A 25,528-nucleotide genomic window follows, 5' to 3' on the forward strand; every position below is an offset into this window, starting at 1 on the left:
CAGTCATTCCGGGTCTTACTTGGGGTTACGGGTACAGAATCCAGCGCAGTCCAGCAGAGTAGGACCACGAGCCCCGCTTTGAGTTTGCAAAAACGGAAGCGTTTATCTTTTTCCTGAAAAATCCATGACTTGGGGCAGTGAAAAGAGTTCTGGCCAGAGAACACGCTCCCTCAGCCTGGAGCGTCCGCAGGTGTCGAGAGCCCGCTTCTTAGCCGGATGCACGACGCTGACACCCTACCCGGGCGGCCTCCCCTCGCGTCCCCGTCGCCACTCTCAGTTCCCTGACTCCAAGAGCGTCCTCCCCCTCCTCCCTCTTCCCTAAGGTGCCTACTCCCGCGACTGCAGAGCGCCCATCTTCCCAGGCCGGGCAAAACCCGGAGAGCTGGAATCCCTCTCCTGGAGCGCCCGGGCGGCCACTGGGCATGCTCAGTCGTCAGGCAGGTTCGGGGCCGCGAGCGCGTGTGCGCCTCGCAGATTCCTCCCGCGGCCGCGCGTCCTCCGCCTCCCGAGCAGGGAGCGGGCGCATGATGGCGGCGGCGGCGGCTGGGAGCGCCAGCAGCGGCAGCAGCGGCGGCGGCGGCGGCGGCAGCGGCAGCAGCAGCAGCGACACGTCCAGCACCGGCGAGGAGGAGAGGATGCGGCGCCTCTTCCAGACGTGCGACGGCGACGGCGACGGCTACATTAGCAGGTACTCGGGGAGGTCCGCGAAACAGGCTGGGGCGCGATCAGCCTCTCGGCGCTGCCCTTGACCTCTCCTCTGCCCCCTCGTCCCCAACTTCCAGCAAGTTGCTCAGAAGCTCACGCGAAAAGTTGCCTGTGACTCTGAGAGCGCGTCGCCAGCTCGGCCACTGAGGCCGAGGGGCTGCTCTGCTTGTCTTCTGGAGGTGCCAGTTGGTCCAACTTTTCCCAGCGCCGTCTTTGTCTGGGCATTGGGAGACATCTCTTTCGGATGGGAGTTCCCCCCCGGAGCCCGGAGCGCTCCTGCCTGTGGGGAGACGAGTTATGGCCACTTGTTCCCGATAGAAGAGGCTGTCCTACAGATGTGGGTGTCAAGATGCTGGGCCACCAGGCAGCGATCTTGTCCGGTTGCTCGGTGGACAGACCCGGGGCCGGACCAGGATAGGGATGCGCTCTCAGTGACAGAGTTGACCATGAAAACAAGCTGTGAAAAACTTTCGTGTGGCACAGAGACCCTGCGTTCCCAACTTCGGAGTCCAAAGAATGGGCATAGTTTGCCGCTCAGTACTGATTTAATAAACCTATTAGCCTGAGGGGAACGAAGCGCCCAGGTGCAAACTAGGGGTTTAGAGGTGAGGCTGGAAGTAGACCCTACGCCCTAGCCCGGCTCCGCGCTCTAACCAGGTGAGCCTCCGGAGGGGTCTCGGGGCGCCTCTGCGCGACCACTCCTAACCCTCGCTGTGCTTGCCTCCAGCTCCCCTTCAGGGACGGTGTTGCAACGTCAAGCGGCAGGGCTTGGCAAAATAATTACTTCTGCCCAAATTTTTATAACTTATCAGACACTGATGGTGAAGAAGGTAATCGTAATGTTTTCTGGTATGCTTATATGAAAGGTCGACACCGGGCGCTGAAGCCTGTACGCGCCGAAATGTGAATTGCCTTCAAAGGCGTAGGCAGCCTGAATTGTGTACTACATCTTTCTTTAGCCTTTGTCTTGGTGATGCCGAAGATCCTCTGAAAATTCCAGGATGCCTCCTGCAGTTTGTCCTTGCCTACCTAGAGAAAAAAAGAGTGGGGAATCCCTCCCCACCCCCAAATTAAAAAAAAAAATCTCTGAAACAGGTGGTTTGACATGTAAAAGAATTTGACAGTTAAAGAATTAATTATTTATTTGGGACTTCACTCAATTATGATAATTCTTAGCTGAACTTTATTACTTTTCTGAAGTTTCATTGGGAAACATTAGAAAGATATCAGAAAACTGTATGGAGTAATTATGTTATGAAATGGAAAAAAATATGTAACTCTAGTTGACCTCATATAGATTTTTATCTGGAAGTCTTTCCCTGTTTTGGTTCTGGGTTAAAAAAATTTCATCCTATAGTTTAGGATTTGGGGTTTTTTAACTTTATTTATTTGTTTTTGGCTGCGTTGGGTCTTCATTGATGCGCGGGCTTCCTCTAGTTGCTGAGAGCGGGGGCTACTCTTCGTTGCGGTGCGCGGGCTTCTCATTGCCGTGGCTTCTCTTGTTGTGGAGCACGGGCTCTAGGCATGTTGGCTTCGGTAGTTGTGGCTCTCAGGCTCAGTAGTTGTGGCTCACGGGCTTAGTTGCTCCATGGCATGTGGGATCTTCCCGGACCAGGGCTTGAACCTCTGTCCCCTGCATTGGCAGGCAGATTCTTAGCCACTGCGCCACCAGGGAAGTCCCGTTTAGGGTTTTTTTGTTGTTGTTTTCCTACTTGAAAAGCCGTTATCTCATTTGCAATAATAAAAACTATTTACATTCTTCATGTTAGAATGCAAAAAGAATTTAATTTCACATGGGCAAGAGTGCATATAGAAAACTAGCAAAATTCTCTGCTTTCCTCCCACTAATCCTATTAATATGTTGCTTTACCTGAACTACACTTTCTGTGTAAATGCTCATATTGTTTTGAATGGGGGCTATATGAGCACTGAAGGATAATGAATTCTTTAAGCACAGTTTGAGAACTTTGTTTTGGAGGGTGAAGCATTGTGAGGGCATGATGTTAAAGAAGGAATTTTAGATGAAGGTAGAAACCTGCTGGGGCAAAAGTGGGAAAAAATGTTATCCTTCCTTGAGCCACATCACTTTAATATATCTGCTTGAAAGTTGGAAGGCATGTGCAGTAGTGGACCCAAAGCCAAAACTTTAGCTGTGGGCAGAGTTGCCCTGGAAGTTATTTTTAGGCTGTGACAGAATTTCCATATAGGAGTAGTTCAGGGATGGCAATCTCATTGAGAGCAGGCACCAGAGAACTTGTCTAGAAGTGTGTTTACATAGCAAGCACAGTTTTATTGGAATATATGTTTATTTGGTATGCTTGAGGAATGGAGTTAATGAAAATAATGACTTCCTTTCCAATGTCACTCCTTCGTGCTGCCCCTATTTAATGACTTTACTGACCACTGTACAGTGGGAGATAAGGTGTGGAATGCTGTGAATTTTCTCTTTTATTAAACATGAGAGTTGGGCTTTCTGCTTTAAAACCTTGAAAACCTTGAATTCTTCTAAAGATGTCAAGTTTATGCTAATCATAAATAGCTGTATCCTTTAGGATTTCAGTTTGTCTATAATAGAATCACAAATAAGTGTTGACTGTCACACCTAGAAGTCTTGAGGTGGGCCATCCACGCTGAGGCAGCAGCTCCAGAGTGGTATCAATGTCCACCTTCCTTGTATCTTTCTGCATTGCATTCTTCACATGGAGCATTCATCCTCATGGTTATCTCGCAGTCCTAAAATGATTGCTGTGTCTCCAACTTCATCTCCAAGTTCTAGGGAGGGAAGGTGTAAGAGGAAGCTGAAATGAATGCTGCCTGTATCATCAAAGCACAGCTTTCCCAGATCCCTAAATTGACATCATGTTGGTCAAACTACATCACTGTACCATGCCTACTTGCAGTAGAGTTTAAGGAAGTATATCATCCAATTAGGTACATCGCCTCCTATACAAAAGCTGAGTTCTGTTATTAAGAGCGGGAAATGGATATTGGGTAGGCAAGTAGCAACCAATACGTATAATAAAATTCCCCATGTTAACCTAAATTCAACTATATTGGCTCCAGTCCTTTTACCTAGCCATTATCCTCAAACAGGAGTGAGCTGGAGATGTTATATTTGGAGGAAGGATGAGTGGAAGAGAGACTGAGGCCATTGGGGAAATATCAGGGTACATCATTTCAGGAAGCAGGGAGGTAAAAGTTAGGGCTTTGTGTCTTAAATATCCCCTTGGCTCAGCCTTCCCCATCAAACTGACAAAAAGGGTATTAGCTAGCTGGAGGTTCCTGGAGTTGCTACTTCTGCCCTGGAGCTTCCAGCCTGCCAGAGGGACCCAGAATCATTTCCATGGATACTTAGGTGGAGCAGACAACTACCGTCAGGTGGAGCCAAGCCGTAGCTTGGACAGTGTGACCACAGCAGGCTCTTCTGGTGCATTTATTAACCTTACAATGAGTTTTGGGAGCCCTATATATCATGTTGTAGGAGACGGTGGTTTTACTCTATTTGTTGAAATTAATTTCCCTTTGGAATTTTAAAGCTTGTGTTTATCCTTCAGTTTAAGAAACTGTTGAACATTTTGACAAATATCTAAAACCAACACTTAACATTTATATCTAGTCCCCAAGCCTCAGCTTAAACATTGTTGCCTTAGAGAGAACTTCCATGACCACTATATCAAAGTGTTAGGGAATTCCCTGACAGTCCAGTGGTTAGGACTCAGTGCTTTCACTGCCGAGAGCATGGGTTCAATTCCTTGTTCGCGGAACTAAGATCCCACCATTGGCTTTCTTCCAAATCATTCTTTACAACTTGTTATTGCATTTCTATTTATTACTTTGCCCATTTATTGTCATTCTCCCATTGGCCTTCATGAGGGCCAGAATCATGTCTGTTTTATTAAAACAGTACACTCAGGATCTAGCAGAGTATTTGCCATATAGCACTCAATCAGTAAATTCTGATGAATAAATGACCAAGAATCAACAGTGGTATGTCCATATAGGTTGAAAAATCTTTCAAGCATTTTCCATGTTTATGAGATACTTAAATGTAAGTATATTTTATTATATAATATTTTCCTTTAAAATAACTTCTTTTTGGTTATATAAAAGGTATTTTTGTTGATGAAAATTTGCAAAATACAGAAATATATAAAAATAAAATCAAAATCACCCATTATCCCATAATTAAGGTGTATTATTTCTGTTTTCCTGGTGACATATCTATACCATATCATTCCTCTAGTATGTTTAGAATGATTCAATAAAAGGAAAGGCATCTCATTTTCATGGTTAGGAAGTTTTAATATTGTTATGATGGCAATACTCCCCCATTTCGCCCCAACCTTCCCAGCCCTAGGTAACGATTAATCTACTTTCTATCTCTATTGATTTGCCTATTACGGATATTTCATGTAAATGGAATCATGCATTATGTGACCTTTAGTTGCTTGTGTTTTGGTGTCATATCCGAGAAGGTTTTGTCTAATCCAAGGTCACAAAGATTCACTCCTATGTTTTCTCCTGAGAGTTTCATAGATATAGTTCTTACATTTAGGTTTGTGATCCATTTTGAGTTTATTTTTGTGTATGGTGTGAAGAAGGGGTCCAAGTCCATTCTTCTGCGTGTGACTATCGAGTTGTTCCAGCATCATTTGTTGAAAAGACTGTTCTTTCCTATTTTCATGACACTCTTGTCAACAATCAATTGACCATAAACATAAGAGTTTATTTCTGGACTCTCAGTTCTTTTCCATTGGTACATATACCTGTCCTTATACCAGTACCACACTATTTTGATTACTGTTACTTTGTTGTAAGTTTTAAAATTGAGAAGTGTGAATCCTCCAGTTTGGTTCTTCTCTTTTTAAGATTGGTTATTCTTAGTCCTCTGAGTTCCCATACACATTTTAGGATCAGCTTGTCAGTTTCTTCAAAACAGGCAGCTGGAATATTTGATTGGGGTTGTGTTGAATCTATAGACCAATTTGTTCACATGCATTTTTAGTAAGTATATTTTTCAAGATAGTTTTGTTTTTTTCCACCAGCCCTTTATTTTACAGTCTTAATTTGGAGTCAGCAGGTTAGTGAACATCTGAAGTAATAATAGCAAATGTGTATAGACGCTTTTATAGTTTACAATCAATTGGTCCATATATTATCTCATTTAATTCTTGCAACAGGAATTAATATCTCTGTTTTAAGACAGGGAGCCAAGATAACATAGCCTCTAAGGAAAAAGAATGAACCTGTGGCCCTGACTTGAGAGCCTGTTTTACCATAAATGCTGCGCAGCTAACACCAGAAAACCTATTAAAACCCCTAAAGCCTTAAAGTTATTTCCTGTTTAATTTACCCAAGGTCTATGGTGCAGATGAATTTTCATTTTAAAACTGGCTTCTTAGCATCAATGGGAATGGCATTTAAATTCTTGGTACAGAAGGTGAGGCATTTGCACTCTAAATGAGTTTCCATGGGGGTCTCAGCTGGGGAGACTCTCTGTTGTTCAGTAAATTGAAAATCTCTTTAAGTGTTAGTCCCAGAGTAGAAACCGTATGGAGAGAAAGGGCATTTCCTTAGAGAACAGTTAATTGTCAGCTTCTCATTGTCATTTCAAAATGTCAGTTTAAATATGTAAATGAGTAATTACTAAATCTGTGCAATTGATTATTGATGACTCTGATGGGAGAAAAAGAGTTGGGTAGGCAGAAGGACTCTCTGGACCTATTCATTGTTCAAATATTTGGATCCCTGTCCCTTAGCAAAGTGAAAATGTAAACGGAACAAATTGCTAGGTTGACCCAATAAGCATTAAATGTGTTTGTCTGATGTGATAGTTGAGTTTAAGTGTAGCCCTCAGTTGAATATTTAGTTGTGAAACTTTTGCTTGGAAAACTCTAGATAGATGAGCTCTTTGTTTAATTTTTTAAATATTCACATCACAATGTAGAAGATAGTTGAAAATACATCTTAGACTTGATGTTGGTGTTAATTGGGCATCTATTCAACATTGTGGCAAGTGCCGTAGATTAAGGCACCTGTTGTCTATTGTTTAAAAGTTCTCATGTACACATTTGTGATACAGATGAAGGAAGTAAAAACAGATAGGATGAAGGAGGGCATTTATGTAAAAGTGTGACTGCATTGCATTTAAATGTCAGAATTTTTCACTTCTTTACAAAAAAATCAGAACTTCTTTCTGAGAATAACAACCTTAACAGAATATTCCACATTAGAGGTTAATGCTTTTAGACAAGAGTTTTACTTTAACAATTGTAGGTACTGTAGAGTCTTAACCTGAGTGTACTTCATGATAAACAGCATGGAAATCATTGAGAGAATATTGTTGGGGAAGTATTTACTCTTCTAAAAATATGTTGGCAGTTTTATATTTATTGTAAGAAAAGGGTGAAATCAGTGCTGCTCATCTCCCTCCCCCTTCTTGGTTTCCTAAGTTCCTTCATCTCTGACCAGAATTATTCTCCTAGTGTCGTAACATGCAGGCTCGGCTCCTCCAGGCCACTTTACATGGACATTAAAGTCATTTTTCTATAAAATAAAGCTGAGCAGGCAGCTCCTCGTAAAGTCCTTCAACAGTTAGTTGCCTGTTTCTTACAGCTAATTTCAGGCTCCTCCTAGGGCCTTTTGATTTGAAGCGCCTGGCCATCTGGCACAGTGATTGTATCCCCTCTAGCATTATCTTTCACACTCCCTCCTCTGGCAGGCCCAGCTGTTCCACACTTCAGTGCTTTGCACATGCAGCTCCTCTGTAAGTGCCCTTCTTTCCCCTTGTTGTCTGGTAAGCACCTTCTCAGTTTTCCTAGACTCAGTTCTTATGCAGCTCTTTCTCTCTGGAGACTTTCCCTCATGCCTCAGGACCTTATACACACTCCTAGGCCAGCACAGCTCATCTTTGATATTCTCACCGTTTCCATTTCCTTGCTTCCCACACTCAAGGCAGAGACTATACTTCTTTTGTCTTTTGTCTTCATAAACTCAGTGCCCAACACATAATAGAAATGTATTAAATATTGATCAAATAAAATTGTTCATGTGTAATGGTAATTTCAAACACTTTAGAATACTTAGAAAAACATTTATCAGGTTTTGTCCAACTTAGAAGAAGCTGAGAACCTAAATGGCTGTCGACAGATGAGTGGATTAATATGTGGTACATATATACAATATATAAAATATATAATATATATAATATAATATATAATATATAAAACATATATATAAAAGAATGAAATAATGCCATTTGCAGCAACATGGATGCAACTAGAGATTATCATACTAAATGAAATAAATCAGAAAGAGGAAGACGAATACCATATGATACCACTTACATATGGAATCTGAAATATGATACAAATGAACTTATTTACAAAACAGAAACAGACTCACAAAGAAAACAAACTTATGGTTACCAAGGGGAAAGGGGGTAGGGGAGGAATAGATTCGGAGTTTGGGATTAGCAGATACAAACTACTATATATAAAACAGATAAATAACAAGGTCCTACTTTATAGCACAGGGAACTATATTCAATATCCTGTAACAAACCATAGTGGAGAATAATATGGAAAAGAATATATATATAAGTGAATCACTTTGCTGTACACCAGAAACTAACACAACATTGTAAATCAACTATACTTCAATAAAAAAGAAGAAGCTGAGAAATATTTATATTTGAAAATATGTATCATGTGCATTTTACCTAATCTAGAATATTAGAGTGATGGGGACTCTGTGCCCCTTCAGCTAACTAGTCATGTGACTTTAGGCAAGTCACACAAACCTCTCCAATCAGTCTTCTTCTATAAAGTGATTTTAACATCTTTTTCAGGACTGAAAACATTTTATTTTATGAACTGTAAGTACTAGGATTTTTTTGGTAGCATATTTTTTTGGAAAAGCATACTGTTTAAATTAGTCCCATTGGGCAACTGTTGGTGTTTGCTTGTGAACTAACTGTGATAAATCCATAGTTTCTCTGTATTAGTAGCTGTTATCATCCAATAGGCTTCAATACCATCTAGTTAGTAGTATTTTCAAAAGCATTGAACTGTTGGTTAGGTTTTGTGTCAGTTCTTGAGTAAAGATTATAAGATGAAGTAAATGAAAAAAAAAAAACCAAACTACTCTTAATTGTGTATTCCAGTTGTTATTAAAAAGTTGTTTGGCAGTCTACCACATGGTTCTATCCTGACTCTTTCAGGGTATAATATAAATGCTTTAAAAAAATATTTTCAAATTAATATTTATAGTCTACTTTTCTTAGGCTGTTCCTTTCTGGTTACTGGGTATTCACAGTGAACAAACATTTTAAACTAATCACAGAATAAAAAACTAATAATAGAATTAAGGGAATTTACTTAATCCAAACTTGTGTTACAGTAACTTCTATTCAGTTTCTTTCACCTACCAGATTATAAACTTCATGAGTGTAACAACCATGCCTTTTATCTCTCATACCACCTGACACTATTCCTTGTACATAAATGCTGTGTACATAGATGTTAAATCAGTGTTGAATGAATGAAGTGATGGATTAATACTACCTTAAGACAAAATTATGTTGCTACTTCTACACTTGCAAGGTAGGATTTTGATTTTTCTTATTCCTAAAATAGAGAAAAACTCCTGTGTCAGTGTTAACCTGTCTCTAACTGTATGCTTACATGCTTCCATCAGTAAAATAACATGGAACGAGGAAAACACAAAGACTATTGCCATGTAAGTTAGTTTGTTGAAGTCCCCTATTTTTGGTAATATAAAATAAAGTTCCCCTTAAAGGAGTAATTTGCTATCCATAGTGGTTTTTTACTTTATAGATTCCTTCTCAATCTTCAGTCCCTATAGCATCTGCTGACTGTCATACCAGAGCAAATTTAAGAATATTAATTTTTATTTTTAAATGTTTATTGAATGCCCACTGTATGCACAGAGGAATTCAAAGATGGGTGTGTTACAACATCTTCCTTTAAGGAGTATTTGGTCTTATGCAATAAGTACACACATGACCAGAAACAAGGAAAAGTGCAAAGCATCTAGGAAGGTTCAGGGGAAGGGAGGAAAACACCTGGGCTTTATAGGAGGATATTGTTTTAGTAAGTTTGCTGCAAGGAATATGTAACTGGCCCAGAATGATCGCTTAGCTTCACCTCCCATCATAGATCATGGCCTCTGTCTTTACTTCAGCCAGAGTGGCTCTAGTGATGGCTTCCCTGCTGCCCTGCACCCTCCCACAGACAAAGGAGCCAAGGGCAGCCCTGGTGACAAGGAGAGACCGCCCTGCAGAGGCCCTGGCTTCCTCAGCGACTGCCTGGACTTGTCAGGTGCACAACCCTGAGCTGTTGTGGAGGTCACACCCTGTGGAGCAGCAACCAGAGAGAGACAGGAAACAGGAGGGAACCAGCTGTGAGGCTTCTCCTCCTTCCTTCCCCCCTGAGGACCTGTTCTGAATGCAGTAGTTTCCTCTGGCCCTGTAAGACCAGACAACCAGCTACGTGTGCTGCAGAGCTGTGGCCAGCTTGCTTGCACACCCCTTACGTTAGCTTTTCCCGCTTTGTTTCCTCATTCAGCTTTTCCCTTCACTCATGCTTTCCTGAGACTGCACCCCCAATAATGTATAAGCATGTAAGTTTAAGACAGAACCCGTATAAACAGCTCAAAAAAGGAGATTATTGTTTAAATACATTGGGCTTCATTGGCCCTGAACCTAATTGCAAAACAATAAAAAAATAAAATTCATTCAATAAGGAAAAATACAAAGAAAAAGAGATCATTCTTAATCTCATCTACCCAGAGATAGTAAGAGTAAATACACAACAGATACACACAGATATGATGTAGTGCTCATTATTTGTTGCCCACATCTATCCCTACTTCTCTTCTTTCCAGAAGATCCCTAAGAAAAGTGCAGGCAGCCTCTCCTCCTACAAGAAACCCATGTATTGCAGGGTCCCACCTCCCAATGTAAGGGGAAGCCTGACAGACATAAGGGTAATCCCAGCCTCTTGATAACATTTGAGTTAGGAATGGACATGTGATAAGACTTGCACTAATGAGTCTCTAGAAACAGTGTGCTGGAGATAGCTAGAAAAGGTTTCCATGTTCTTCTGGTAGAGTTTCTGAAAGCAGCTCCTTCTCTCTTTCCCTCCCAAACGGGAGATAAACATGAAGAGGATGCCTGTACCCTTGATTGCCAGTAGTAGCCACTACAGATCCAAAGGAGATTAATATTAGGAAGAAGACCACACTTTTTTTTAAAAGCTTATTTGTTTATTTATTTTTGCTGTGTTGGGTCTTCGTTTCTGTGCGAGGGCTTTCTCTAGTTGCGGCGAGCAGGGGCCACTCTTCATCGTGGTGCACAGGCCTCTCACTATCGCGGCCTCTCTTGTTGTGGAGCACAGGCTCCAGACGCGCAGGCTCAGTAGTTGTGGCTCATGGGCCTAGTTGCTCTGCGGCATGTAGGGATCCTCCCAGACCAGGGCTCGAACCCGTGTCCCGTGCATTAGCAGGCAGATTCTCAACCACTGCGCCACCGGGGAAGCCCAGAAGACCACACTTTTAAGGGAGAAGAACAGCATGGAAACAGCTAGAGCCTTCATGATATTGATTGAACCACCCTGCCTCTAGCCTTCCTGCTGCACAATACACTTCTTTATTATTTAAGATCTCTTGAGTTATATCTTCTTTACTTATGCCCTAAAGCATACTAATGTATTTATATATAAATGGGATTTTACTAGGCAGGGTGTTTTGTAATCTACTTTTTTTTTTACATACTATATCATGTAAATTTGCCATGTAAATATAGACCTCATATCACCATTTAAAATTAAGTATTTCATGGTGTGTGTGTGTTTGTGTGTGTGTGTGTGTAACTTGATATATTATACTAGTTGCCTCTCTACAGAAATGTTACTTTACTTTCTTAGTTTATTTGTTGCTTACCGCAAAACTCAGTGGCTTAAAACAACGCATATTTATCATCTCAGTTTCGTGGGTCTTTAATCCAAGCATGGCTTAGCTGGGTCCTCTATTTAAGGGTCTCTTAAGAGGCTGCAGTCAGGGTATCGGCTGGAGCCAAAGTCATATCAGGGTTCAACTGGGCAGATCCGTTTCTCAGCTTCCTCAGCGGTCGTTGACAGGATCCAGTTCCTGGAGAGCTGTTGGACTGACGGCTTCAGTTCCTCCCTCACTGTTGACCCGAGGCCACCCTCTGTTCCTTACTCGATGCTCCTCTTCCCCAGAGCAAGCGAACAAGAAGGGCCAGCAAGACAGAAGCCACAGTCTTTTGTACCATGATCTCAGAAGTGACATCCATCACTTTAGCAGTATTCTGTTCTTTAGAATCAAGTCCCAAGGTCCAGCTGACACTCAAGGGGAGGGGATTACATAAGGGTGTGACTCCCAGGGGGCAGGGTTCATCCGGAGCTATTTTAGAAGGCTACCTATCCCACTTGCTGATTACAGACAGTTATCTGTAAGCCAAGGAGAGAGAGGCCTCAGAATGAAAGCAACACTTCCAGTACCTTGATCTTGGACCTCTAAGCCTCCAGAATCGAGAGAAAGTAAATTTCTGTTGTTTAAGCCACCTAGTCAGTGGTACTTTGTTATGGCAGCACTAAAAAACTAATAAACCCCTCTATGAATATCTGGGTTAATATATTACTAATTGCCTTCCAGAATTTACTGTGCCTCCTGGAACCTGTAAAAGTGCCCATTTCCTCACATATTCAGTAACGTTACACATTATTACCTTTTTTAGCCTTCACCAATCTGACCTCTGAATAATGGTATCACATTATTTAATTTTACAATTCTTTGAGTCCTAGTAAATTTGGACATCTTTTTGATTTATTTATTGACTAGCTCTGTTTCTAGTTTGTGTCTTTTCTCAATTCTCATTTTTTTTCTGTTAGAGAATTTGTGTTTTTCTTTTTGGTTTATAAGAAGTCTTTGTATATTAGGAATATTAATTTTTTGTCAGGTTGCAAATGTTTTCCCCAAATTTTTGCTTTAGTTTAAAATTTGTGATATCTTTTGCAAAACATAAGTTTTAAATTTAAATGTAGCCAAATCTGTCACTTTCTTCTTTTACTTTTGCACATGTTAAGGCTCTATCTATCGAGCTCAGTAGATAAATATTGACATTATTTTCTTATAGCTATCTTATGGTTCATTTATAAATATCTAATTCTTCTGGAATTTATGTGTATATGATTTACATGATAGGAAGCATCATTTTTTCCCCAAATGATTAGTCATTTGTCCTAATCCCATTTAATAAATCCATTCTTTCCCTGATGATCTGAATGTATGCTTTATATATACCAACTTTAAAAGTATATATATTTGCATTTGATTATAGATCCTACATTTTCTTTTATTGATCTATCTGTTCTTGTATTAATACTGTTACTTCATAATATGGTTAAATATGCCATATGGATTGGCTTCCGTCATTGTCTCTCCTCACCCCCAAAAAAACCATTTTGGCTATTTCCAGGCATTTTTCCCATCTAAAAGAACTTTAGAAATTCCATTGAATTGTTTTTCCTTCTAGTTTTATTGAGGTAAAATTGACATACAGAACTGTATAAGTTTAAGGTGTACATTATAAAGATTTGACTTACTTACATCATGAAATAATTACCACATTAAGTTTAGTGAACATCTATCATCTCATATAGATAGAAAATGAAAGAGAAAGGAAAAATATTTTTCCTTGTGATGAGCACTCTAAGGATTTATTACTCTCTTAACTACTTTCATATAATGTAACACACAGAGGCGTCAATTATACTTATTATGCTGTACATCACACCCCTAGTACTTATTTATCTTATAACTAGAAGCTTGTACCTTTTGACCGCCTTCATCCAATTCCCCCTTCCTCCATCCCCCCACCTCCGGTAACCACAAATCTGATCTCTTTTTCTATGAGTTTGTTTGTTGGTTTGTTTTTGAAGTATAATTGACTGTGTTAGTTCCTGGTGCACAACATAGTGATTGGATATTTCCATACAATACAAAATGATGACCATGATAAGTCGAGTTACCATCTGTTCCCTTACAAAGATGTTACATTATTTTTGACTATATTCCCCATGCTGTACCTTTCATCTGGTGACTTATTTTGTAACTGGAAGTTTGTACCTCTTAATCTCCCTCACCTATTTCTCCCCTCCCCCTAACCTCCTCCCCTCTGGCAACCATCTATTTATTCTCTGTATCTATGACTCTGTTTCTATCTTGTTATGTTTGTTCATTTGTTTTGTTTTTTACATTCCACATATGAGTGAAATCATACGGTGTTTGTCTTTCTCTGTCTGACTTATTTCACTTAATATAATACCTTATAGGCCCATCCATGTTGTCACAAATGGCAAGATTTCATTTTTTATGACTGAGTAATATTACATTATATATATATAATATATATAACATTCTTAATATATATATATTCTTTATCCATTCATTGATCAGTGGGCACTTATGTTGCTTCTGTATCTTGGTTATTGTAAATGCTACGATGAACATAGGGGTGCATATATCTTTTCAAATTAGTGCTTTTGTTTTCTTCAGATAAATACCCAGGAGTGGAATTGCTGGATCATATGGTAGTTCTATTTTTAATTTTTTAAGGAACCTCCGTACTGTTTTCCATAGTGGCTGCACCAATTTACATTCCCACCAACAGTGCACAAGTGTTCCCTTTTCTCCACATCCTCATCAATACTTGTTATTTATTGTCTTTTTGATAATAGCCATTCTGACAGGTATGAGGTGATATCTCACTGTGGTTTTGATTTGCATTTCCCTGATGATTAGTGATGTTGAGCATCTGTTTATGTGCCTGTTGGTCATCTGTATGTCTTCTTTGGAAAAAATGTCTATTCAGTTTCTCTGCCAATTTTTAAATCGAATCATTTATTTTTTTTGATGGTGAGTTGTATGAGTTCTTTGTATGTTTTGGGTATTAACTCCTTATCAGGTATTTTGTTTGCAAATATCATCTATCATTCAATAGGCAGCCTTTTTGTTTTGTTGGTAGTTTCCTTCACTGTGCAAAAGCTTTTTACTTTGATGTAGAAATTTCATTGACTTTTAATTGTCTGTTAATTTTAATTTCATTAACTTGTCATACATTTCTAAATTAATGTAGAAATAATTGATATCTTTGCAAGCCAGTTTTTTCATAAGAGGGATTGTATATCTCTACATTTACTCAAGTCTTTTTGATGTCACTCAGTGGTTTTCCTCATATTTGCACATTATTTTTTGTTTTGTTTTGTTTCTCTGTCTTTCCCTCCAGATTTTGCTGCTATCATGAATGGAGCTTTTTTTAAACCTCTTTGTTTTTCTAGTTGATAATTTATGGTGTATATTAAAGCTATTTATTTGTTCAAATATTTTATTTTTTCAACACATTTTTTGAGTGCTTACTAAGTAATAGACACTGGTCTAATCACTGAGACTGCAGCAGTGATCAAAATAGATAAAATTCTCTGCCCTCAAGAAACTTACATTCTTGGGGGAGGGGATGAGGTAAATAGTAAACACAAAAGCAATATATGATCTGTCAGATGGTAAGAAGTACCAGATGAAGCAGGGAAGGGAATAGTCAGCACAAGCGAAGAGGTGAATTTTAATATTAAATAGGGTAGATAGGGGAGACCTCACTGAGAAAATAATTTTTGAGCCAAGACCTGAGGAGTTAGGGAGCAGCCATTTATTTATGTGGAGGAATAAGTTTCCTGACTGAAGGAACAGCAAATGCAAAAGTCATGAGATGGAAGCTGGTGCATCCAAAGAATAAGGAAGTCAGTGTGGCCCGCGTGAGAAAGGGAAGAGAAGTGGAAGACGCAGTAAGGAGGGGTAGATGGTATGGCCTGGTAGGTTACTGTAAGGACTTTGGCTTTTAGTCCGAGTCAGAGTTTCCTGCTTGATTCTGTAGGACTGGCTTTACTTACGTTCTCCATTTTTTCACTCCCCGTAAAGTCCTCAACCCACTCAATGCTGGCATCTGTCACTGTCATCAATCCATACTTTCACGACATTGCTAAAGTCACTGGTGACTTTGTCAGTGAATAAAATGGGCATTTTCAGTTCTTGCCTTGTATTAATTACCTCTCAGCAGTCGACCATGCTGACGATTGCCCGCTGCTCGCAGCCCCGTCTCTTCCTGGCTCCCACGACCCCACAGTCTTCTTGCTTTTCTCCCATCTGTCTGGCTCCTCCTTTCTGTCTCATTTGCAGGCTCAGCTCTTCTGCCTAGCTCTCGAGGGTCAGAATTTCGCAAGGCATCAACTTTTGCCCCTTCCTCTTTTAACCTCATGCATTCTGTCTGGGCATTTATGTTTCATCTCTCTTACTTATGTTTCAGCTTCAGTTATCTTTGAAGAGGCCGTTGACTCCCATAGTAAATGTCCAGTTCAGACTTCTCTTCTGAGCCTCAGACCTGCAGGACAAATTTACTCAATTGCCTATAAATCATGTCCCACCAGATATTTCTAAAACATGCTGAATTATACCAGTCCAATATTGGATTCATAATCTGCCGCCTAGTCTTGCTATCTCAGCAAATGTATCTCCATGTATACCCACTTACACAAGCCAGAAGAGATCTTGGCATCATCCTGGACACCCCCTTTTCCATCAACTCCCGTACTGGTTTCACGACCAATTCCTAATATTTTTTAAATTTAATTTTTATTTTATATTAGAATATAGTTGCTTTACCATGTTGTGTTAGTTTCAGATGTACAACAAAGTGATTCAGTTATACATATACATGTAATCATCCTTTTTCAGATTCTTTTCCCATGTAGGTTATTACAGAATATTGAGTAGAGTTCCCTGTGCTATACAGTAGCCAAGTCCTATTATTTCACCTTCTAAATCTCTCTCATATCTGTCCACTTCTTTCCATGTCTACTCCTGGCAGCCTAATTCTCTCTCTTGGAGTGCTGCAGATACTCCTAACTGACTTTCCTGTGTCTCCTTTGGCCCTCCTCCCATCCAGCCTTCCACACTGTAGGCAGAGGAGATCTTTTCTGAAGTGCCAGTCTGCACATGTCACCCCAGCTTAAAACCCTTCAGTTCAGATTCTTAACTTGGCTACCACAGGCCCTGCATGGTTCCACCTCCAACTTCCTCTCCTGCCTCATCTCTTCTCTCCTCCTGGCTCTCTGTCCACCAACCACTCTAGTCCCTGAATTTCAGCTTCTCCATCCTGTTCTGCTGTCAGTTCCCATCCAGTTCCCATGCGGCTGAATATATCCAGCTGTTCTCAAGCTCCTCAACTGAACTTCAACATCACTTTTTCAGCCTTCCTTGGCCCTCCCTCCCAACTTTGTTGCCTTCAGAGCACTTATTTCAATTTGTAACAATGTGTTCATTTGTGGGAATTTCCTGGTGAATGTCTTTCTGGCTCACTCAACCATGAGTTCAGGAGAACAGGGACTGTTTTTGTTCACCATTAAATCCTCAGGCCTAGCGCAGGAACCTGGCACATTGTAGGCACTCAGTAAATATTTGAGGAAAGAATCAGTGAAGCCCTTTTTGCTTCTTAGAACTAAACCAAACGTTGCATTTTTGCATAACTGGCACACTAGTACACGTATTTTTATTTGCGTAGGCACCTTATTTCTATAAACATAAAAGCACCCCTTTTGAGAGGTTTCTGAGTTTTTCTGGAGCTGCTAGAGAAGAAATGGATGTTGGGTATTTTCTTACTTTATCAAGATCTGATATAACTCCTCTGTTCTTTGTGCGTGCCACGACGCCTGACTCAGGATTGAGTAAACACACACATTCTGAGATGATAGCTATCCAACACTGTTAATGACTTTTCCAAACGTGTTAAGGGTGTTGTTTTGATTAGGGTGAAATCCACTTTCTGGAGGCTTCAGGAAAATATTGCAACTGTGAGGTGCTGTTTCCTGGTGTTCCTGTTGAACACTGCCCAGGGGACTATGAAATATGCAGCCAGGAAACCCAAATCTGTGGGCAAGTTTGAGATCAGAGCTGTGAGGTGTTTCCGAAGGATGCCAGGCCCAGAAAAGAAAGTAGAAAGTGGGTGAATGGGTGGGCCTGCTGAAGTCACATCGCCACACAGACAGTTCCAGAGGCCCAACTCTGTGGGTGGTCTGCAACTAATTTTGAGGTATTTTGACCTGACTGACAAGTCAAGCAAGAAGAGTACCAATATTTAAATCTTAGTTATTTCCCTCAGTTTCTAATGTGCTGTGTGGGCATTAACTGGCGAAGTTTCCCAAACGTGTGGGTTAAACCTTTTTACTTTACCATTCAAACTGACCTTCGTTTCTAAAAACGTTTTTAAATGTATCACTAAAGTATAGTAGTTTTTGTTTGTTTAGTATAACAATTTTTGTTTATTTACTAAATAAGTTATCACTCCTACTTGTCTTGAATTCCTGATCATCTGATGGGAAGAAGTTTTCACTTCTTATAGCTCTTCCTGAACTAACAATCCTTTTGGAAGAGAAGGATCCCTCTGGACATTCTAGTGTAATCCATAGCTTCCAGAACTGTTATTGTTTTCAACACCTGTGGATATATTTTTAATGGTGCAAAGCGGCCATCCTTTAATATCAGTTGTAATTATTTATTGTATGTCTCCAAGAGGCAGGCAATATAGAGTTGTGACATTCAGAATGGGTTCTGGGGTTCTAATCCTGACTCCATCACACACTAGCTGTGTGACCTTAGGCAAGTACTTAATACTTTCATACCTTGGTTTCCTCATCTATAAAATGGGGGTATAATAATACCTACTATACTATTATAAATGAGGTTGTTCTGAGGAGTACATGAGTTACTGTTGGAAAGAAGGTGTCCTTAAGAGTGCTTGGCTTATAGTACTTACTATGAGGTTTCTTAAATAGAATAAATGTGATAAAGTTCCATAAACCAGTACTTCTCAAATTTTGATGTGCATAGAAATCATTTGGGGATATGGTTAAATTGCAGATTCTGACTCTGCAGTTCCAGTGTGGGACTTGAGAGTCTGCATTTCTAAGATGCTCCCAGGTGTTGCAGCCGCTGCAGGTCCACAGACCACACTTGGAGTAGCAGCAGGCAAATACACGGCAGCAGGCTGCGTCTGTCTCCAAAATTCTGCCCGCCTGTGACATGCTGCATTTATAAGAAGCTGGGGCTCCCAAATGCTCCTCTCTTCTGCGGCTCTGTGGGTACAGTGGGCACAGCATGCAGCATGGGGCTGTCAGGGGAGCCTCAAGCGGTCTGCAGGCTCCTCTGGTCCCCACAGCTTTCAGTGGGGAGAAAGGCCAGTATCCTTGTTGCTGGAAGTTAGTTCTCTTGTCAGCTGGGGGTGAGCTACTGACGCAGCACATGTGCTGTGTGTTTGGCGAAAGAGAGAAGGAAGAGGGCAGGCTGATGAGAAAATTCACAGGAAGAGGTATTCATCCGAGTATTAGTTGAACAAAAGAACGAATGGTCACATCCAAGTAAAGGTTCCTGTGCCTCTTCGGTTGAGGGATCCTCACTGACAAGGTGCCTCAGAGGATTTGTCACCTGCCTCGGGTTTGACCCTCTTTCCTGGCTCCACAGATGGTCGGGATTGCCAGTGGAAAGAGGGTTCCCTTTATACAAGATAGTCCCCAAATCCAACCATGGCGATAATGAAAAGCTAGAAATAATTTCAGCTACAACTACTTGGGAGGTTCTTTTTTTTTCCTTAAACATTTTTTTATAGTTTAATAAAAACTGCATCTGTTTTCATGCAGGGAACTCTCTTAGGCAACCTACTTTCTATTGTTTCAGTGCTTTCCCTTTCTCTCAGCTTTCCATGAATATCATGTGAACAGAGAAAAAGTTCACAACTCAGTTCCCTGCCCTAGGATGTCTAGTTTCCCTTTCTTTAAATGTCTCTATCCACAGAATACGACTCAGGTATGTGTGTGTGTGCCACATGTGTGCATGCATGTTTCCATAGTAATTCTGGGTTTGTTTTTTGGAATGGGTGTCTGGGTCATCTAGTTTCCTTTGAAGCATTTGTCTGCCCTTTGACTTTCAAATCATTGATCTAAAGGTAGATCAGTTGGTTCAGTAGCAACACAGGTTTCTGAGGTAGCACATGATTACTGGTTACTTCTGCTCCAAAAGTTGCCTTAAATCAGGATTACCCCTCCTCCCCCACCAGTCAGAGAATAACAGAGTGTTTACAGTTTAAATAAAATTCTTTGAACACAGAATTCTGATTTTTTCAAAAGATCTCTTTTTCCAAGGTCTTCACTCATATTCTACACACAACACACACACACACACACACAATACACACACACACACACACACACACACGCACACATACACACACACACACACACAAACACACCCCTCCCCCTCGGCCCTGGTCTTGATTGGCCCTCTCAGCTTGCCTGGATCTTCTTGAGCAATCTGTCTGGGAGAGGCCGGTGCCTGGCACCAATGGGATGTTTGTTCTCAGGAAAACTCTCCCACGAAGTCAGTTCCACTTTGCTGAGGTGAAAACCCTTTCATCCTCTGAACCTTTGATCTAGGTAAGTTGAAGATTCCTCTGGTCAACTGAAGTGCTGAAAGTGAGATCTTATTACATAAGCCAGGCCACTTTGGGTTTTATCTTTATCTGTGGACAACCACACCAGACACCTGCTGGTTCAGGGCCTGGGGCACTCTCTCTGTATGTAACCCCTCAAGCCTTCCTTTCTAATCCCTTCCACTTGGCCCAGCAGCTCAGGTCAGCACACAGCCCGCACTCTCGTTACACTGGCCCCATGAGCAGCACACACCGGTCTATTCCAGTCACACACCATTACGTTTTTATACACTGTGGTGCCTTGTATAAGAGCCCTCATTCATTTATACCTCAAATTGCATCATTTTTACAACTTGGAAGCAATATGGCTTTGTCCCCTCCTCTTCATAGGTCCCTTGCTATTATAAAAGAACTTAATTTCCCCTGGTGTGATCTCCTGGGCCCCACCCTAGAAGCTGACATTTGAAGCCTTTAAAACCCAGCCTATGTAGCACAACCATTAAAACCTACTGTGAATGTAAGTTGGTGCAGCCACTATGGAAAACAGTATGGAGGTTCCTCAGAAAACTAAACATAGCATTACCATATGATCCAGCAATCCCACTCCTAGGAATATACCCGGACAAAACTATAATTCAAAAAGATACATGCACCCCTATGTTCATAGCAACACTATCCACAATAGCCAAAACATGGAAACAACCTAAATGTCCACAGATGAATGGGTAAAGAAGATGTGGTATGTATATACAATGGAATACTACTCAGCCATAAAAAAAGAATGAAATAATGCCATGTGCACCAACATGGATGCAACTAGAGATTATCATACTAAGTGAAGTAAGTCAGAAAGAGAAAGACAAATACCATATGATATCACTTACATATGGAATCTAAAATATGGCACAAATGAACCTATCTACAAAACAAACAGACTCACAGACGTAGAGAACAGATTTGTGGTTGCCAAGGTGGGAGGGGGAAGGGAGAGGGAAGGTCTGGGAGTTTGGGGTTAGCAGATGCAAACTTTTACATTTAGAATGGACAAACAATAAGGTCCTACTGTATAGCACAGGGAACTATATTCAATATCCTGTGATAAACCATAATGGAAAAGAATATAAAAAAAGAATGTCTATATGTGTATAACTGAGTCACCTTGCTGTACAGCAGGGATTGGCACAGCATTGTAAATCAACTATACTTCAATTAAAAAATAGTAAATAAAATTAAAAAAATAAAACCCACTGTAATGTGACAGTAATAACTTAGCCTGCTCTGGGGTGCTGTATCCAGGGGTTAAGATCAGTATTCATCTCAGTAAGTTGGGTAGCCGGTTAATTTTTAATTTATTATTTTAATTATTATGTGTTAATTTTCATAAATGTCACATATATTATTTTGTGTGTATCAAATACTATATCATTTAACCTTTTTAAAATTTTGAGTTCTGGAGTCAGGCATTGAATTTTAGTTTATTCACTGTATGATTTGGGGCAAGTTACTTAACTTTTCTATGTCCCATTTGTTCATTTCTAAAAATATATATATATTTATATATATAAAATATATATATAATTGTGCACGTCCATACACATTTATTTGCATTTCTGATATCCAAAAGCTCCAAAATTGACAGGTTTTTTTCATAAGTTTGCTGCAAACTCAGTAGGAAGCAAAACTTGACCTGAACTAATCAGAGTCTACTTACAGTCCATATTTATTTCACTTCATGTGATTATTCATATGTGTGGCTGATTGTATATGATTATATGTGTATGATTATCAGTGATGCCCCAAAAATCTCTCTGGTGGTATTATATATACTCTTTAATATAACATATTGCCTTTCTAAAATACAAAAATGTGTGAAGTTTACACCCTATCTAACCCCAAGAGATTTGGAAAAGGGTTTTTGGACTCGTACTTTCCACCTCAGAGGGCTGCTGTGAGGATTAAACATGGGTAATCTACTGCAAGTGCCTATCATATAAATTGTTGGTTGTTACAGACCCCTGAAAAACAAAAACAAACAAAGCTATCAATTTTTTTAACATCTTTATTGGAGTATAATTGCTTTACAACGGTGTGTTAGTTTCTGCTTTATGACAAAGTGAATCAGCTATATGCATACATATATCCCCATATCCCCTCCCTCTTGCGTCTCCCTCCCACCCTCCCTATCCCACCCCTCTAGGTGGTCACAAAGCACCGAGCTGACCTCCCTGTGCTATGCGGCTAAAGCTATCAACTTTTTACAGGGAGGAATGTGAACGATTTTTAGGGAATTCTTTTTAAAATACTCTTTATATTTATTACTGTAATAATTTTTAAATTAGTCCCTGCACCCTCGCTCCAGGGATCTTCTTTTCTGTGACTCTGTTCTTGTTATTTCATCTAGTTTAACTGTGATGACACAGAAAACAACTGCAAGGCAGCTGTGAAGTCCCTTATAAACCAGGCCTGCTTTCACAGAGGGAAACACCTCTCCTAATGGCTCAATACCAGAAAGGGAATCATACCTGCCCTTGTGGAAGAGTCACAGCCACTGCTACCTGCTGACTGCTTGTGAAGCACGAGTGATGACAACTTAGACTGTGACATTCCATGGGGGCTCCAGTTACTTCAGGAGATTTGTGAAAATCTGAAAAAAATGTCAACTTTAATTTTCACTTATTTAAAATAGCTGTTCCACAACATTTTATGGTGGTGGGACTCTGTGTGTGTGTGTGTGTGTGTGTGTGTGTGTGTGTGTGTGTTCGCACAGGAGTGTGTGTGTGTGTGTGTGTGTTCGCACAGGAGCTGGGGACCCGGAGAAGTGGGGGGTATGTCAGGTGAGTTAGGCATGGAGGAATTTCATGCCTAAAAGAATCTCAGCTGTAACCATGTATCTGGCTAAGGAGAGGTTTTAATTGGATGACCATGAAATGTGCCTTCAAGCCAGAAAATTCAATAAGGCTGTGAGTCAGTCACATAAAAAACCTTCTTCCCATGATTTCTGCTGCCAACTGGCTCTTTGCCATTAACATTCATCAGCAAGTCCCCTTGTGCAGCCAGTCATTTGTCATCTCATACCTTGCTCTTAAAGTCCTTATTGAGAACATTGGCGTTATATTAACTTAGGCCCACAGTTATATATGGGCCTAAGGTAATCTCTGTCTTCCAAATAAATGAAACGTAAAGGCAAAGGTGCAGTGATGCCAGCATCACCTGAGAGCAAGTAGGGAATTACTTTCCTGGGTGTCTGTCATGAAACTTAACCCTAGACTTGGACATAAAGAATTAGCAGAATAGTGGCATTCTCACTGATCTTCCTGAGTTCCAACTATACCCCTCCTGGTGTGGTAGATTGTCTGCAAATACAGCTGCCCACAATTCTTCCCATTCCTGTACATGCATGTGGCTTCAACATCAACAGATTGAATCTATTTCCTTTGCCTTGAATCTGCTTGGCCGTGGCTTGCTTTGACCAGCAGAATGCAGTGGAAGTTGTATTATGTGACTTCCAGGCCTAGGCTTTAAGAAACCTGGCAGTTTCCATTTTTGCGCTCTGGAGATCCTGCCATGTAAAGAAGTCTGGGCTGTCCTACTAGAGAGACCATGAGAAGAGAGGTCTTGGGGGATGAGAGGCCATGTGGAGGAGAGCCACATTGCCCCCACCAATGGCCAGCACCTACAGCCAAACATGAGAGTGAGACCCTCTTGATTATTCTAGCCCCAGCCAAGCTCCAAGTGGATACTCTGTGAAGCAGAACTGCCCGGCCAACTCGCAGAATCATGAGTAATTATAAGTTAATTTTTCTGAGCCGTTACATTTGGGGGTAGTTAGTTACACAGCAGTAGGTAACTGAAACACTTGGTGTGTGACTTGGGCAAATGATTTGACTATTCCAAACCTCAATTTTCTTAATCTGTAAAATGGGGATTATACAAATGACACTTGCCTCACAGGTTTGTCATGGTGACCAGTAAGATAGGTAAATGTTCCAGATAAACTGTAAATTGAATTTAAAATGCTAGTTGTTTCATTGTTATTCCTTCTTCATCTCCTCCTGAAGAAGCACTTGTTTTTACCTTGGGGCCTTTTGTTATAGTACAGAGGGAAGGCAGGCCCATGTGGAGAGTATACATGCAAAGAAATTCCACCTCAGTCAGGGTATTCAAAACGTTTTTTCTTGGTGTTATTTTTTTTCTCTACATTTAACCCTTTTTCTTTTGACAGTTTGATGTGTATAGTGTATGAGTGTGTTTATTTAGTTGCAAATGTAGAAACATTTCAATGTTTGCTTGAGAAGAGATTCTCTAAATTATTTCATGCAGGTCATATAAATGAAAGGGTTTGGACAGGGAACATATTCTCTTTTCTGTTGTTAAGTATGAAGCGGAGAAAGTATTATTGAAATACGGAGCTTTACGTAAATGTGAAAGCATGTAGAACAGTGTCTGGAACATAGTAAGAGCTCAGTAGGTGTTAGCTATAGTTATTATAATGAAGCCCTATCACCTTTCTGTAATGGCTCCACTACCCACACCACCCACTCCAAACCCTCCACAGACATTTGGCTTCATCTCAGGGGTCTGAAGAAGAGGTGAATGGGTAGAGCATCTCATCAGGTGTGGTTAGCAGTATGGACCACATACTGGTCCAGACTAATAAGACTTCCTTCCACCAGGTAGGAAGTCTTATTTTACTTCCCGAATTCCACTTAAGGGGGCCAAACTGTATCATGACATGTGCTGGCCTATGTCATAGGTAGGAAAGAAAAATATACAGTTGTGGAAAGGGAAAGATGAATAAGAATAAACAAAGCAGATAAGGCTGTGGGTCAGAGGGAAAAATCAAGGACAAAGAAGCCAAGAAAAGGTAGGTAGCGGCTGTCCTTAGAGCATTTCAACCTGCAAGGCCCTTCTGTTAGTACAATGAACACTAACCGGCCTCTTTCAGAATAGAAAGGTAAGTCTTTGTAAACGTGTTTCAGGAATTTGCATCTGCAGCCTTTACCAAAGCTGCTGATGGTGCATTGCAGAACCACTCCCTCTCGAGACTTCTTTTCTTGAGTGTGTATGTATATGTGTACAATGGAAGAGGCCGTTTAAGGGGAACATATTTGAAAACGCTTATGAAAACACATTCAAAATCAGCTTTCGAGAGGGGTGTGGAAATTCTGTACTACCTTACAAGCATTTCTTTTTATAAAAATTTATTTATTTATTTTTGGCTGCATTGGGTCTTCGTTGCTGAGTGCAGGC

The 25,528-nt window shown here is 40.6% G+C and overlaps 1 protein-coding gene across 5 annotated transcripts in view; it reads left to right on the plus strand.

Moving 5' to 3' along the window:
* MCC (MCC regulator of WNT signaling pathway) overlaps positions 1 to 25,528 on the plus strand; it is a 464,937-nt gene that overhangs the window by 32,311 nt on the left and 407,098 nt on the right. The window contains exon 1 of one of the 5 annotated variants that reach the window (XM_030869889.3): positions 525 to 688. The exons of 3 other annotated variants lie outside the window; for them this stretch is intronic. In XM_030869889.3, coding sequence (XP_030725749.2) covers positions 525 to 688 — 164 coding nt within the window. Of the gene's footprint in view, positions 1 to 524; positions 689 to 1,347; positions 1,363 to 25,528 lie in introns of those variants that run through there. One more of the 5 variants, XM_060296101.2, reaches the window with a different exon arrangement.

This window comes from Globicephala melas, chromosome 3, assembly GCF_963455315.2.
Source record: "Globicephala melas chromosome 3, mGloMel1.2, whole genome shotgun sequence".
Taxonomy (NCBI): domain Eukaryota; kingdom Metazoa; phylum Chordata; class Mammalia; order Artiodactyla; family Delphinidae; genus Globicephala; species Globicephala melas.